The sequence below is a fragment of the Mandrillus leucophaeus genome, unplaced genomic scaffold (assembly GCF_000951045.1).
Source record: "Mandrillus leucophaeus isolate KB7577 unplaced genomic scaffold, Mleu.le_1.0 Scaffold367, whole genome shotgun sequence".
NCBI classification, from domain to species: domain Eukaryota; kingdom Metazoa; phylum Chordata; class Mammalia; order Primates; family Cercopithecidae; genus Mandrillus; species Mandrillus leucophaeus.
Window position 1 is genome coordinate 947,496 of NW_012103887.1, and position 16,808 is coordinate 964,303.

The 16,808-nt window shown below is 39.3% G+C and overlaps 1 protein-coding gene across 1 annotated transcript in view; it reads left to right on the forward strand.

Moving 5' to 3' along the window:
- Positions 1-13,222, forward strand: part of WDR64 (WD repeat domain 64) — a 162,867-nt gene extending 149,645 nt beyond the window's left edge. Inside the window, exons 24-27 of the mRNA XM_011990033.1 lie at positions 4,347-4,440; positions 6,237-6,317; positions 7,274-7,387; positions 12,705-13,222. Of these exons, the coding sequence (XP_011845423.1) occupies positions 4,347-4,440; positions 6,237-6,317; positions 7,274-7,387; positions 12,705-12,788 (373 nt within the window). The 3' untranslated portion in view covers positions 12,789-13,222. The remainder of the gene's footprint in view (positions 1-4,346; positions 4,441-6,236; positions 6,318-7,273; positions 7,388-12,704) is intronic.
- Positions 13,223-16,808: the final 3,586 nt, after the last annotated feature.

Genomic DNA, 16,808 nt, shown 5'->3' on the forward strand with positions numbered 1-16,808 from the left:
AAAAAAGAAAGGACATCTGCTGTTTTATTTGCAGGAAAGAGTAAGAACATTAAATGTCATTATTATAGATGTTTTTAACAACTCAGTCCCTTGGTCTCTGCTCCAGCTTATTTTCAGCTGCCTGTAAGCAGAAGTGTTCATTTGAGTTTGTAACACACACACAGACGCACACACACGGCACAACCACATATGTACACGCCACTGTTGTTGTAAGGTATTCCTTGCCTGTCTTGGTCTGTTCAGGCAGCTGTAACAAAATACCTTAGACTGGGTGATTTACAAACAACAGAAATGTATTGCTCACTGTTCTGAAGTCTGGGATGGCCAAGATCAAGGCGCTGGCAGATTCAGAGTCTGCTGAGGGCTTGCTCTCTGCTTCATAAATGACGCCCTCTAGCTGTGTCCTTACATGGCGGAAGAGGCAGACAAGCTCCCTTGGGCCTCTTTTTAAAAGACACTAATTCCATTCGTGAAGGCTGAGTCCTTGTGACCTAAGCATGTCCCATTTCACATCAATATCACCACTTTGGGGATTAAGTTTCAACATATGAATTTGGCAGGGGGACAAAAACATTCACGCCATAGCACTGCTCACTCCAGTTATCCTTGGCATGGAGAAATTAATTTTATGGTTTCTTACAGTGAAAATCTCCCTAGATACTCAGTTCAAAGCGCCTAGATGCCAGCCATGTCCCTTTGCTAATACTCGCTGCCACTCTCTAAAGACTTAGGCAGTTTCAACGTTCTAAATCTTGTTTGTCAAAAAGATTAGATTTTAAAATATGAAACAAACATAACTGAGGCTGAACTCTGGGATACAGGACGGGTGATCCGTCTTTGGACAAAAGTTCAGCGAGGCAAAGTGGGGCTCAAGGTAGCTAAGGTTCTATATCTGAGGCCCAGGAAATCAAGCTGAGAAGCAGGATCAGTTATTTGGGAGCGCTCCATGCATGGCAGGAAACACTGAAACAAGGAGACTACAATCTCTTCAGTCCTGCCTAAAGCAGAATAAATTTAGAATTGTTCTGAAGTTAGTCCCTCACCCTTCTAACTTTTACTATTAAAGGGCTGGTCTATTTCTCTTTGGTAAAGGCTCTGGCCAGGCCACGACATTTTTATAGGGCTGGAAAATTAATACATGGAAGGGATAGAAGATGCTCATGTTAATCAGGACACTGTCAAGTGGCAGAAGTCCCAAACAGATACCTCTGTTTCTGCCTCCTTCTCAGCATCTACCTCTCTGAGGTGGGAGGCTATTCAGACTTTGCAGAATCTACTCTTAGTTTCTTTAGCTTGCCTGCCTCCTCCTCCTTTTAGGTCATTGCTGCAGAGCTCATGATGATTAATTCCATCATTTGCCACTCTGAGGTTGAAATCAAGAAATAGAAGGGAGAACTTCCAAATACTATTTTATGTTCTCATATGGCCTAGGCACACTCCAGCTAATAATACTCTGTATTACTTTCAACCACATGGGCTATTTAGAGGGGCCTCTTGGAATGAAGTGATAGTGAAACAAGGCATATGGATAACGAGTCACTTCTGTTGCTGTCCTATTTCAGAACTCAGTTGTAAACATTAGCAGGGTATTTGCACAATAGTAGCAGTTGTGGATGGAGGTTGAGGAGAATTTGATAGTAGTAAAAGCATCACGAGATCTCTCCTCCCTGAAGTTCGGTTGATGCTGATTTGAAAAGTAACCAGCTGAGACACAGCCCATTCTAAGACCTAATTCAACGAATACACTGTTAGTCAACAAGGGTTCTGATTAGCTTGAATGGGCAGTGTTGTTTTCCCAAAAGAAAATAGAAAGAGAGCAAATGTGGTGTACATACACCATGGAATGCTAAGCAGCCATAAAAGAGAACGAGATCATGTCTTTTGCAGGGACATGGATGGAGCTAGAGGCCATTACCCTTAGCAACCAAATGCAGTTTTATTATCCTGAAATAACACTGCCCATTTGTTTTCTGGCTTTGACAAATGGGTGTCATAAGTACAGATTCAAACTAATATTTCCCAAAAAGTTTGCAGGCTACAGTCTAACTGATAAAAATGTTGGCCAGAGGCTGGACACAGTGGCTCACACCTATTAATCCCAGCATTTTGGGATGCCGAGGCGGGTGGATCACAAGGTCAGGAGATCGAGACCATCCTGGCTAACACAGTGAAACCCTATCTCTACTAAAAATACAAAAAAAAAAAAAAAAAGCCAGAAATGTGTCCTCTCTCTGACTATGTGGTCACATAACCCTCTGACCCAGCAGGAAAAATTCTCTGCTTTTAAATATTTATGTGGGCTGGGCGCAGTGGCCTGTAAACCCATCATGTTGGGAGGTCAAGGTGGAAAGATCCCTTGAGTCCAGGAGTTGAAGACCAGTCTAGGCAACATAGTGAGACTAGGTCTCTATTTAAAATGTGTTTTAAAAGTAGCTGGGCATGGTGACAGTGCACCTGTGGTCCCAGGTAGTTGGGAGGCTGAGGTGGGAGGATCACTCGAGCTCAGGAATTTGAGGTTACAGTGAGCTATGATCCCACCACTTCACTCTAGCTTGGGCGAAAGAGTGAGACCCTGTCTGGAAAAAAACAAAAGAAAAAAAAGAAAAAACAACAAAAGATTAAAGTGATTAGACTTGGCTTACCTAGAGAATATAGCATAATCTCCTTGTCTCAAGGTTCTTAACATTAATCATATCTGCAAAGTCTCTTTTGCCAAGTAAAGCAATATATTCACAAGTTAGGAAGTAGGAGAAAAGGATGTAGACATCTTTGGTAGCTGTTCTTCTACCTTTCACAGACAGACACGTTTTCCTTTAGTGCAGAATTAAGAGATAAAAGTGTACTATTGTTCATTCTATTTCTAATTTTAATACTTCTAGAGAACCGATATAAAATGGTTCTTTAGGCTAAGGTCTAGCATTAATAAAATTGATTTCCTCAAGGTTTTCAACAAAATAAACCAAATGAACCTTTCTAAATGTATCTCCCATTACTAACCTACAGTTACCCCACCCTCTACAAATCAAACTAATTACTGTTTCCTGAGCATTCCTCTCTGTCTTCTGTCCTACAATTTAGTTCCCCTGGGATGTCCTTGCCATATCTATAACCTCTTCCATCTGTCCAAGTCCACCCTATCTTTGTAACACATAGAAAGGTTAGTATACAGGGGGCGGGCACGGTGGCCCGTGCCTGTAATCCCAGCATTTTGGGAGGCCGAGGTGTGCGGATCATGAGGTCAGGAGATTGAGACCATCCTGAGCAACACGGTGAAACCCCATCTCTACTAAAAATACAAAAAATCAGTGGGACGTGGTGGTGTGCACCTACCCCAGCTACTCAGGAGGCTGAGGCAGGAGAATCACTTGAACCCAGGAGGCGGAGGTTGCAGTGAGCTGAGATGGCACCACTGCACTCCAGCCTGGGTGACAAGAGTGATACTCTGTCTCAAAAAATAATAATAAAATAAAAATAAAAATAATAATTAAAAAAATAACAGAAAAAGGTTACTGTACAGGATATGGAAAGAACTCCTAAAATCAGTGAGGAAAAAAGAGACAATTCAACAAAATGGTTTAAAATAAGGAGCTGAGCAAGATGGCAGAGGGGGACTCCATAGGAGCCCTTCCTCCACAGAAGCCAGATTGACAAACACCAAAAAGTCTGAAAAGATCAAGGGTTGGTGTTTTGTGGCACAGTCAGAACACTAATATGCTGATGGTAGTGGTGTAAATTGGTAGAACCACTGTGGAAAGCAATGTGGCATTATCTAGTAAAGATGAAAACAGGCCTATCCTATTAAATGTATACCTTGGGGAAACTTGAACTTCTCCTTAGGAGACAGGTACCAGGATGCTCAGAGAAGTGCAGTTTGCAATAGCAAACCCCTGAAAACAGCCTAAGTGCTCATCAACAGGAAAATGGGCAAATAAATTATGGCATATTCATAAATTGGAATACTATAGGCCTGTGAAAATAAATGAATGAGAGTAACGCTCATCTACAGGAATGAAGGTTTGACGCAACCATTGAATGAGAACAATTTTGCATAAGTATATCCATAACAATTTCATTTATGTAACAGTCAAAAACAGGTAAAATGAAACAAAATGTTGTTTGGGCAAGAAACATGTATAAGGTAAAATTATATAAACAAAAGCAAGATAATTAAAAACACAAAATTCTGGATTGTCATTTATGTCTGAGGGTAGATGAGCAGGAGTGGGGTGAGGGAGAGCTTCACATACGGAGAAGCTCAAAGTTGGGGGTGTTGTTCCAATTTGTAAAACAGACAGCAGATCCACAAGCACCCACTGAATGTTCAGTATGTCATTATTTTTTAACAGTATCTACCTCATATTTAATAAATATTTAATATTCAATTCTTTTCAAATGAAACAATTTTCTAAAGCTTTACCTTTCTGTCCAAATGGAGCTGCGGTACCTTCTTTTCCCTGAAGACAGGGTGATAAGGAGGGAAGCCACAATACGTGGAGTCTAACAGACTTAGATTTAATTTTAGATAAGTTCCTTCTTTCTTTCCTCATCTGAAAATCCTTCAAAGGGTTTTTGTGAGAATTAAATGAGAAAATACATACCAGGTACATTTTAGTTTCTCAATAAACGTTAGTTCCACTTTCACCAAAGGCCCCATGTCTCCCTGCTTCATGTCTCGTAACATGTTCTACTATCGTGTTCTACATTAAGATAGAATTATTCCCAACCTGGCTAACTCGGTGAAACCCCGTCTCTACCAAAAATACAAAAAATTAGCCGGGCGAGGTGGCGGCGCCTGTAGTCCCAGCTACTCGGGAGGCTGAGGCAGGAGAATGGCGGGAACCCGGGAGATGGAGCTTGCAGTGAGCCGAGATCCCGCCACCGCACTCCAGCCTGGGTGACAGAGTGAGACTCTGTTTAAAAAAAAAAAAAAAAGATAGAATTATTCAGCTGGGTGCGGTGGCTCATGCCTGTAATCTCAACACTTTGGGAGGCTGAGACGGGTAGATCACCTGAGGTCAGGAGTTTGAGACCAGCCTGGCCAACATGGTGAAATCTGTTTCTACTACAAACACAAAAATCAGCTGGGCATGGTGGCAGCCGCCTGTAATCCTAGCTACTTGGGAGGCTGAGGCAGGGGAATCCCTTGAACTCAGGAGGCAGAGGTTGCAGTGAGCCGAGGTTGCACCATTGCACTCCACCCCGACAAGAGCAAAACTCTTTCTCAAGGAAAAAAAAAAAGGAATTATTTGTATAATTACCTCTACTTCCCATCCCTACCACTAAATCATAAGCTCTTTATGAGCACAGATACATGCATAGCCTGTAACAGATACTCGATTTTGTTGAATAGGCCTAAAATAGTACAACCTAGAAATAAAGATTGGAATTCACTTTTAACATGCTCTTTCAATTTAGAGATAAGAAATCATTTTTTAAGTAACTTAACTGAAACATTAAGTAAATTTGGAGAAATCCTTATAATGGATTTTAGAGCCCTTGAAATGAAATAATTGAATGCCCCACATATTATAAGCTTTACTCTTTTTTTTTTTTTTGAAACAGAGTCTCATTCTGTCACCCAGGCTGGAGTGCAGTGGTGTGATCTCAGCTCATTGCAACCTCTGCCTCTCATGTTCAGATTCTGCTGCCTCAGGCTCCAAGGAGCTGAGACTACAGGCGCACGCCACCACGCCCAGCTAATTTTTGTATTTTCAGTAGAGACAGGGTTTCACCATGTTGGTCAGGATGGTCTCGATCTTTTGACCTCATGATCTGCCCACCTTGGCCTCTGAAAGCGCTGGGATTACAGGCATGAGCCACTGCACCCGGTTGCTTTATTCTCTTTTTACCTCAGTTCGTTGGTAAAACAACAAAAGTTGAATGCTAAAGTTAAATTAAAATGCCTTTCCCTTAGGACTCTGATTTTCACCAGCAGTCTTATTATGCCCATTCCTTTTCATTCTCAATTATGTAATATTTATCTATTCACTTCTTCTGTTAATTTCTTTTTTGATGTATTGTGACCATGAATGATGATACAGTGGTACTAAACCTTACAGCTGAATAGCACCTTACGTTACATATGATTTCATTTGATTCTCATAACGAGGTAACACGGAACGCCCTTGTCTAAGATCACACATCTAATAAGTGACAGAGTCAGGCTTTGAACCCAGGTATTTTACCAGTGATAGGATGTGCCCCTTTCACTAAACATTCATCCCTCTGTTTTGCAGATTCGAAGATATCCCTTGGAAGGTTTTGTGACTGAAAACAGAGAGGCAGGGATTGTTTTCGGCTCTCTGCCTATATACAAGGTGAGTTGGAGTTTCCAGGAGTAGAGGGGTCACAGAACAGTACGGAATCTGCCATCTCATTCCTGGGCTACCAAGCAAGGTTGGAGAAAATCATACAGTCAAGTGGACCGTTGCTTCCAAAAACGTATTATGTGCAGTCCCAGAAAAGTCTTGGGCTGTGTGTGTCAATGACCGGGTCCCTTATCTCTGCCATACCACATGGTGATTATTTTGAACGTTACTCTGGTGGCTCATCAACTACAGGGTAAAATCCAAATGCCTTTGCTTGGCTTATACAACCTCCAGGATCCACCCTCTTTTTTCACCACTTTCTCCTCATACTCTGCCTATATTCCAACCATATGAAATTACTTTCCATGCCTTAAGCATCACTGGTCTCTCCAACACCTCTGAAACTGTGCCTGTGCTGCCCCCCTGCCCAGGATTCATTCATTTCTTGTTTCCCTCCAAATCCCTACTCATCCTTTAAGTCTCTATCCCAGGTAACCTTGGTTAGACAACTAGTTAATTAACCCAAGAAATAATAAGCCAGAGAGCAAATATTTCAAATTAACTTAAATCTTAAATGTTATCTTTCCTAAGAACATGTTGTGATAGGTATCACACGTAAGCTAACAGATGATGCTAAAGGCTGAACTATCAAGATTTAATAGTGAATTTCTAAAGGGTAGACTGAATGCAGTGTCTCACATCTGTAACCCCGGAATGTTGGGAGGCAGAGGCAAGGAGATTGCTTGAGCCCAGAAATTCGAGACCAGCCTGGGCAACGTAATGGGACCCTGTCTCTATTTTAAAAATAAAAAATAAAATAAAGGTTTAATATTGAGCAACTGGGAAGAAGGGGGGTGTGTATTTTGAAGCAGCTGAGCCTTCTCATTCCTCATCCCAATTCCTGAAATCATATTACAGAAGTCATCACTTTGAGTGTGTCTCACTGACTAATTTATGGCTTCCAGATATCAAGCCCCACTAGTCTGAGATTTCTTCCACTGATTGGTGTAGAAGCCCAAAAGGACTCTTCAGATGGCATTACAGGAAAGAAGAAGGGAGGTCATGTTCAACATGAAAAAGTAAGTTAGTACTAATTCCACAGTTAACTCCAATTTCAGTGTATCCTATTTCTGTTTGTTTTATATATATATATATATATGTATGTCTCTGCTTTCAGAAACATTCTGAACCTAAAATCATTTCAGTTCATACTTTTTTTTTTTTTTTTGAGGCGGAGTTTCACTCTTGTTGCCCAGGCTAGAGTGCAGTGGCACGAACTCAGTTCACCGCAACCTCCACCTCCCAGGTTCAAGCGATTCTTCTGCCTCAGCCTCCCAAGTAGCTGGGATTACAGGAATATGCCACTGTGTCTGGCTAATTTTGTATTTTTTTTAGTAGAGACGGGGTTTTTCCATGTTGGTCAGGCTGGTCTCGAACTCCTGACCTCAGGTGATCCACCCACCTCAGCCTCCCAAAGTGTTGTGATTACAGGCATGAGGCACCGATCCCAGCCTCAGTTCATACTTTTTATGAATATTCCAGATGTGTGTGTTTTAGCTCAGTGAGATGAAAATCATGAATTTGCTGGACACAGAGAGAGAGAAAAATCAAATAAGATCAATAAGCCTCAGCTAATGAAGCTTATCTAGAGCTTTACGACTGAAATTCACCGAGCTGTTCTAGAAACCAGGAGATTTGACACGACATAGAGGAGGGCTGTGTAAGCATCCTTGCATCTTAATTTGGTTGCACCTACAGAGTAAAGCCATGACATCGATCAGTTTCTCTTGGAGCTGCAAGAATTTCTCTGAAGTATTAATAAAAATAACGAACATGCAGTGCTTTATAGTTTGCAGTGATTTCATAAATGATCCATTTGATTTTCACAGTATGTACAAAGAAAATATTATACTCTCTTAGAGCTGGGAAAAAAATGGAGTCTAAAGCAAGGTCAAGTGCCTTACCAAAGATCACATACAAATGAAGTGATAAGCTGAGATCCACTCTTGACTCCAAATTCCATGCTCATTCAATTAAACCATGATAGCCTACACTACTATCACTATATAACCTATCACTCTTCTACTAGTTCTAGAAGCTTTCAGGGGCCTAACTTAACCCGTGGCCATTTATCCAGTCTTTAAAATAGATCAAACATTAGGGGGAAGATACAGCATATTGTAATTTTTTATAAGTCTCCTTTCTATGAAGTCAGATTAAAATTAAAAAGGAGTTGGCCTTTATTGATTGTGCCTAATTCAGTAATAGATAAATACTGATAACAACAACAATGATATTCAAAGCTGCTTTGTTTAATATTGAAAATTTGCCATAATATTGTTAGCTTGTGCACTTAAGGAGAATATGAATAATTTCTGTTAATCATCAACTCTGACAATTATTTGAGTAAGAATTTTTGGTATTAGAAGAGTTTTCTGTTAAAAAAAAATTTACTTTTAATTGTTTTATGTAACTGACGAAACACAGTTGTATAAATAATACAAAACCTTGTCTAGAGACGTGGAAATGAAAAAACAATCCAAAACTAAAAGGTAATAAAGAAAGTATTTGCATTTTTTTTCTGCACGACTCTGTGAATATATGCATTATGTTTTATAATTCATGTATTTTACGCCTATTTGCACTCTTACTTAAATTTTATCTCATCTGATGTTATATAATTTACATTCTTTAAGTAAATACTAAGTGACAGAAAGAAGATGGCTAAATATGTCTTAGGTACCAGGGGAAAACAATACGGAATTAAAAATTATTCACAGTTAATCTACATGAAGACTACTCTACACTCCAGAGTTTGACTCTACTATAATTAATTTTATTAGAGATCATAAAGAATGATAAATTATCCAAACATAAAGACATTTTTAAGATGTCTAATAACCTGATGTTCTGACAGATCCTTTATTTTCTCTTAATCACTCTGATAGACTGTTGATCACACCGGAAAGACAAAAGGAATAGATGTCTTCATTTGGTTATAGAAAATAGATGCCTTAATTTGCTTAAATTGAAAAATCCTCACATAAAACTCTCTTCAGGTTTACTAAAGGAAATAGTCAAGTCCGGGCGTCAAAATTGGTTTCCAATATAAAATTAAGACCCTGTTAAAAATTGTGCACTTAGTAAGATGACAAAATCTGGAAACTGGGATGGATTGAAGCACCACTATGCTACCTGTCTATAATTTTAGAACTCCAAAGAGCCTAAATGGAAAAATAAGGGATGAAATAAAACCAATAGTTAGACACCAAATGCCTATTTTCATAAAAACACTTCCAAAATTGTGGGCACAAAACGACCCCAGAAATTTAGGCGGAGAAATTTCACTTTAATGAAACAAATATTTATGGAACACCTTAAAATATTCATCATGTCCCCTGCACTGTTCCGGGCACCAGGAATCCATTTATAGATTAAGGAACTTAAAGTACAGTTGGAAGAAAGTCCTTTGAGTAAAAGGTTCAATAACAGATATCTTAGTCTCTTTTGACTTATTATTTTTAAATATAGAAATGCTAATACTGAATGTGAACTTCTTTAAATCATGTATACATCTCTTTAGAATTAAACAACACATTATAAAATATTAATCATGGTACAACAAAAGATAAATCAGAACATGAGTTTATATTTCCTTTTCCGTCTAAATGTAGGAAGAGAAGGGAAGAAAGTGAACTTTGGAAAGCGTAACCCATTTTCAAAATTGTGGAAACATGTCCAATCATGCAAAAATGGCTAAGTGAAAGATGGTATATGTGATAACATACTCCATAGTTTTTCCAAAGTATTTTTTTTTTTTTTTTTTTTGAGACGGAGCCTCGCTCTGTCGCCCAGGCTGGAGTGCAGTGGCCGGATCTCAGCTCACTGCAAGCTCCGCCTCCCGGGTTCACGCCATTCTCCTGCCTCAGCCTCCCAAGTAGCTGGGATTACAGGCGCCCGCCACCTCGCCCGGCTAGTTTTTTTGTATTTTTGTAGTAGAGACGGGGTTTCACCGTGTTAGCCAGGATTTCCAAAGTATTTAATGACAAGCCAGGCACAATGGCTCATGCCTGTAATCCCAGCACTTTGGGAGGCTGAGGCAGTTGGATTGATTGAATCCAGGAGTTTGAGATCACTCTCGGAAACATAGTGAGACCTTGTCTCTCCAAAAAAAGAAATACAAAAATTAGCCAGGTGTGGTGGTGTGCACCTGTAGTCCCAGCTACTTGGGAGGCTGAGGTGAGAGGATCACTTGAGCCTGGAAAGTGACCGTTGCAGTGAGCCAAGATCGTGCCAAAGCATTTCAGCCTGGGTGACAGAACAACACTCTGTCTCAAAAAAAAAAAAAAAAAGTATTTAATAACAGATAAATTCTCACAATTTTATTTTAGGTGAAAAGAATATATAAACTGTAACTCAGTAATATTTCTAACGATAACAGCAAACCTTTGTTTTCAAATCAATGTTGCCCAGTATGGTACTGTGCACTTGCTATGCCCTCTTTCATTTCATCTTTACAATAACACTTTGAGATAGTTGCAATGATCATCCTCCTGTTACAATTAAGAAAACCGAAACACAGAGGATAAGTGATTCCTCTGAGATTCCAAAAGAAGCAAGTCATAGAGCTGGGATAAACTCAGTCACTTAACTTCAGAGCCTGGACACTTAAATGCAATGCAGTATAATTCAGAGATGGGTGAGCTGCTAGGTCTCTCCTGGTCAGAATAACCTTATGAGAATTAACAATTAATGAACATTAGAGAGCCCCACCCTTCCCATCTTTTTCAGTCTCCTCACTGATTTAATTTTTTTCACAACTCTGATCACTACATGACATTATAGCATATAAAAATTCATTTTTTCCAAAAGTATGTTTCATACAGCATCATTGTTCCCCTAAAAAGTCATTTTTATTGCCTTTATCCCACTAGAATGTAAGATCCACGAAGGCAGAAACTTTGCCTGACTTACTCTCTGCTGCAGTGCCAATGTCTAGAACATAAGAGACACTGCAGAAACATTTGCTGAAGTATATATATATACTTCATATATATATGAAGTGGATTAGGGGTGTTTTTTTTTAGACGCAGTCTCGCTCTGTCGCCCAGGCTGGAGTGCAGTGGCGCGATCTCGGCTCACTGCAAGCTCTGCCTCCCGGGTTCACGCCATTCTCCTGCCTCAGCCTCCCGAGTAGCTGGGACTACAGGCGTGAATTAGCTTTCAAAACAAGTAGAAAAAGAAAAAGAGAAAATAAAAGAAAGATCTGTGCAGCCTGAGAAGTTCCCTCTGCTGGGGTTTAGCAGGTTGATCAGGGAGCTAAGCCTCCTACCTTGTCTGTGGGAGAAAGAGGAGTAGTCATGTGACCTGTTAATGTTCAAGCTTAAAGGATCCTACTGTAAGTGTTTGTGTGCTGGTCCCATCAGCCCCTGTCATGTGGTCCTGGCAGTCCTGTTTGGCCTGCAGGAAGTGCCTGTTGTTTCATCTCAGAACGGCTGCCTCTAGGATGCTTGAGTTGCTGTTTATTAACCTGGGCCCTGTAAGTGGTTGAATCTTGACCTTAGGAGCTCACTCTTCTCCCTTTCCTTATAACTCTCTACGTCTCCTCTTCCCTTTTTCTTCTTTCTTTCTTCTTCCCCATCATAGACCATAAAATCAAATTAACATGTATTATGAATATTGGTTGAACATTACTGATATGAATTTTTAAACCAAATTAGTTTAAATTTTATACCTATTTCTTCCAAAAATAATCAATGCAAAACAAACTTTTATTAGCTGGATGTGGTGACACATGCCTGTGGTCCCAGTTACTTGGGAGGTAAAGATGGGAGGATTCCTTGAGCCCAGGGGTTGAGGCTGCAGTGAGCTGTGATGGTGCCACTGCACTTCAGCCTGGGTGACAGAGCAAGACCCTGTCTCAGAACAAAGTCGAACACAACAAAAACCAACCTTTTATTCCTCATTTGTGTGACTGATAATTACTTGATTTTATTTTCCTACAAGCCAATGGACTCTGATGTTATTAATCTACAATATTAATTATTAATTGTGCTTGCTTCGGCAGGACATACACAATATTAATTATTAATTAACCAAGTCTTGTTTTGTTGTGACCCAACCCCTTCCACACTGCAGCTGCGTCCCAGAATGGTTAACTGTCCAGTTAAGTAACTCTTCAGCTTCGGCTTGTCCACCGCATCCTTCAGGAGCCCCACCTCCTACTTTTAACACACTTTCATCCTGAAGTCCCATAGGATTGTTAAGTAAATAACTATTCATTCTTTTCTAGGAGGATTAAAATCTCTATGTAAATTAGCAATACGACTTGACTCTGGAAAACTGTGTTTGTCGGTATAATGCCAGTTACTAACTGACATGCTCTTTATTTCACAGGTATCACGAAGAAGAAGTTTGAAAAAAAATTTAGTCCCACAAATAAATCTGGCTTCTTCCTTCTTCCCAGCTATACCCAAGTAAGAAGAAAAAATCAGAAATGGCTGCTGCACATAAAATGGCAACGTGTGGATGATACCTTCTCTTTATTTCAGGATGAGAGGGAGAAACTAGCAGACACTATCAGTCATTTCTGGTGTCAGGCCATCCTACTGATGGGGAAGTTTCTTTAGGGAGTTCTGGTGACCTGAATACCAAGCAAGGAGCAAGCAGCCAGAAGTTTAGGCAGTGTTTCTCATTTACTATCAGCAGACTGACACATAAGAAAACAAATGAAATCAACAGCATTGGTAGGTCTAAAATCATACGCTTATCAATGTTCAGCTTTCCACTTCCTCCCACCGGTCACCTTACACCAGAGCCAGAATGACTGTCAGGACATGTGCAGTAAGAGGCACTTTCAGGTCATGCTATGTGTTGTACCAAGAGAATTATTATTAAAAAGAAAAATGCGTCAGTCAGATCTCTAGATGTTTGTCTTCTTCATTTAGAGAAATATTATCTGGAAGAAAATGTCCTAAGTTTATTCACACGTAGTCCAGACATGACTCCAGATAAATATAAAAGGCGGCAAAGAAAGGAAGAAAACTGGGTCAAGAAATAGAAAAAGCATAGTAACATGGTAGATTTAACCTTAAATATATCAATAATTATGAAACCTTTAATAGGTTAAGTATGCAAATTTAAAAGGTTGCCAGAATGGATTAAAACACAAAATCCCAACTAAATGTTGTTTATAATAAACACATCTAACATACAAGGACACCAAAATCTTAAAAGAATGAAAAAAGATAGATCATGCAAAATCTAACCTAAGAAAATCAATATAGTCATATTAATATTAAAATATACTTTAAGAAAATAAACAAGAGTCTTTATAATAGTTTTATTAATAATAACTCAAAATTGGAAAAAGCCTAGCTTCCACAACAGAAGAATGACTAAGCAAACTATGGTAGGGTAGGACAACGGAATCCTCAGCAATTAAAAGGAATAAAATGCTAATGCATGCATTAACATAGACCAATCTCAAGAATATGTCAAGTCAAAAGAATTTTTCAGAAAGAATACATGTTGTATGATTCCATGTTTATAAAATTCTACAACAGGGAAGACTAATATTCAGTTTAAAAAATTAAAACAATGGTGGCCTCTGGGAGAGAGGGCAAATGTCACAGACAGATTTAGAGATTTAGAAGGGGTACGAAAGAACTTTCTGGGTTGAATGGTAATGTTCTTCATTTTAATAATGTTTGGGTTATACAGCTAGGTGTGCATTTCAAAATTTATTGAATGTTATTTCTGCATTTCATTGTATGTGAATTTTTTCAAAAAACTAAGAACTGTAAACTAATATTCTCATTGATATGCACGCTAATAGGATTACTAGTGTCTTCAACTTACTTTGAAATGAATCAAAAAAATAAGATGAACTAATGGATAGTGGGATGGGCTGATAGATGGATATGTGTTAGAGCATATCTAAAACCACATTAATTATGGAATCTAGGTGGTAGGAATATAGGTATTCATTATGGAGTTCTTTCAAATTCTCTGTTTTCATTTTTTCCATATTAAAAGAGAGGAGGGGAAAAAGTCTAATGAAGAAATCAATATAACATTTTAGAGAAAACTTTGAGGAATTCTATCTAAATGCAAAGGTGTATTTATGTTCATGGTTTTGAGGATTCAATATTGTAAAGATGTAAGTTCTTTCTATACTAGTCATGTATTGCTGCATAACAATCAAAAAAATTGAGTGGCTTGAAACAGCAATCATTTATTTGCTCACAACTCTGTGGGTTAGCAATTTGGGCTGGCCCCACCTAGGCATTTCTTCTGGTCTCACCTGGTGCCACTCACACAACAGCAGTGAGTGTCTAAATGGTCTAAGATGGCCTCCTTGTGTTTGATGCTGACTGCTGACTGGACTTCTCTTTCTGTGTGATCTCTCCTCTCCAAAGAGCCAAGGGGCCAGATTACGGTGCTCGCACCTGTAATTCCAGAACTTGGGGAGGCTGTAGTGGAAGGATCGCTTGAGCTCAGAAGTTTGAGACCAGCCTAGGCAACATAGCAAAACTCTGTCTCTACAGTAAATACACAAATTACCTTGGTGTGGTGGCACAGGCCTATAGTTCCAGCTGCTGGAGATGCTGAGGTGGGAGGATCACTTGGGCCTGGGGTGTCAAGGCTGCAGTGAGCTGAGATCGCACCACTGCACACCAGCCTGAGTGAGTCAGCGAAACCCTGTCTCAAACACAAAACAAAAACACAAAGAGGCAAGACCACAGTTCTTTACATAATGATCTGATGGTTTCAAGAAGGTAAAAACAGAAGCAACAAGATCTCTTGAACCACTGAGTATAAAAGAAAAGATAGGTAAATTGAATTATATTACAGTTTAAAATTCCTGTTTACCAAAGAGAGACTATTAAGAAAGAAAAAAGGCAAGCTGTAGGATGGCAGAGATTTTTGTTACGTGTAACAAAGAAAGGACTTATATCTAAAATATATAAAGAACTCCAACAAATCAATAAGAAAAATCAAGGCAATCCACTAGGATAGGCAAAAAAAAGACAAAAACAAAAAACAAAAAACATGAACTGACACTTCAGAGAAGAGGCTATACAAATAGCCAATACATGTATTAAAAAGTGCTCAACTTTCTTAACACTAATCAAGGTAATGCTAATCAGAACCATATTAGATGAAATAATCAACCAAAAACAAAAACAAACTCCTGGGACTAATAATCAATTATACCCAAGGTTGTAGGATACAAGATTAATACACAAAAGTCAATTGCTTCCCTATTTACCAGCAATGAACACGTGGAATTGAAATTAAAAACACGATACTTAGGCAAAAACCTAACAAAATATATAGAAGAACTATATAAGGAAAACCCCAAAACTCTGATGAAAGAAATCAAGTAACTAAATAAAGGAGAAATATTCCATGTTCATGGGTAAGAAGATTCAATATCATCAAGATGTCAGTTTTTCCCAACTTGATCTAAAAATTCAATGCAATCCCAACCAAAACCCCAGAAAATTACTCTGGGGATATTGAGAAACTGGTTCTAAAGCTAATATGGAGAAGCAAAAGACACAGAATAGCAAACACAATATTGAAGAAGAAGAAAGAAGTTGGGGGACTGATATCAAGACTTAGTATAAAGCTATCGTGATCAAGACAGTGTGGTACTGGCAACAGACTTAAGAAATAGATCAGGCCGGGCGCGGTGGCTCACGCCTGTAATCCCAGCATTTTGAGAGGCCGAGGCCAAGACGGGCGGATCACAAGGTCAGGAGATCGAGACCATCCTGGCTAACATGGTGAAACCCCATCTCTACTAAAAACACAAAAATTAGCCGGGCACGGTGGCGGGCACCTGTAGTCCCAGCTACACAAGAGGCTGAAGCAGGAGAATGGCGTGAACCCGGGAGGCAGAGCTTGCAGTGAGTGGAGATCGCGCCACTGCACTCCAGCCTGGGGAACAGAGACTCTGTCTCAAAAAAAAAAGAAAAAGAAATAGATCAATGGGACAGAATAGAGAGCCCAGAACCAGACCCACATAAATACAGTCAACTGATCTTTGACAAAGAAGCAAAGATAACACAATGGAGAAAAAGATAGACTTCCACACATAGTGCTGGAACAACTGGACATCCACGCGCAAAAAATGAATTCAGATGCAACCTTACATCCTTCCCAAAAATTAGCTCAAAATGGATTATAAGCCTAATTGTAAGATGTAAAACTGTAAAACTCATAGAAGGTAACAGGAGAAATTTTAAATTTCCTTCAATTTGATAATGATGTTTTAGATACAACACCAAAGACACAATCTATGAAATAAGGAATTGATAAACTGTACCTCATAAATAGATTTTTTTTTTTTTTTTTTTTGGAGACGGAGTTTTGCTGTGTCACCTGGCTGGAGTGCAATGGCACCATCTTGGCTCACTGCAACCTCCACTTCCTGGGTTCAAGCAATTCTTGTGCCTCAGCCTCCTAAGTAGCTGGGACTATAGGCGTATG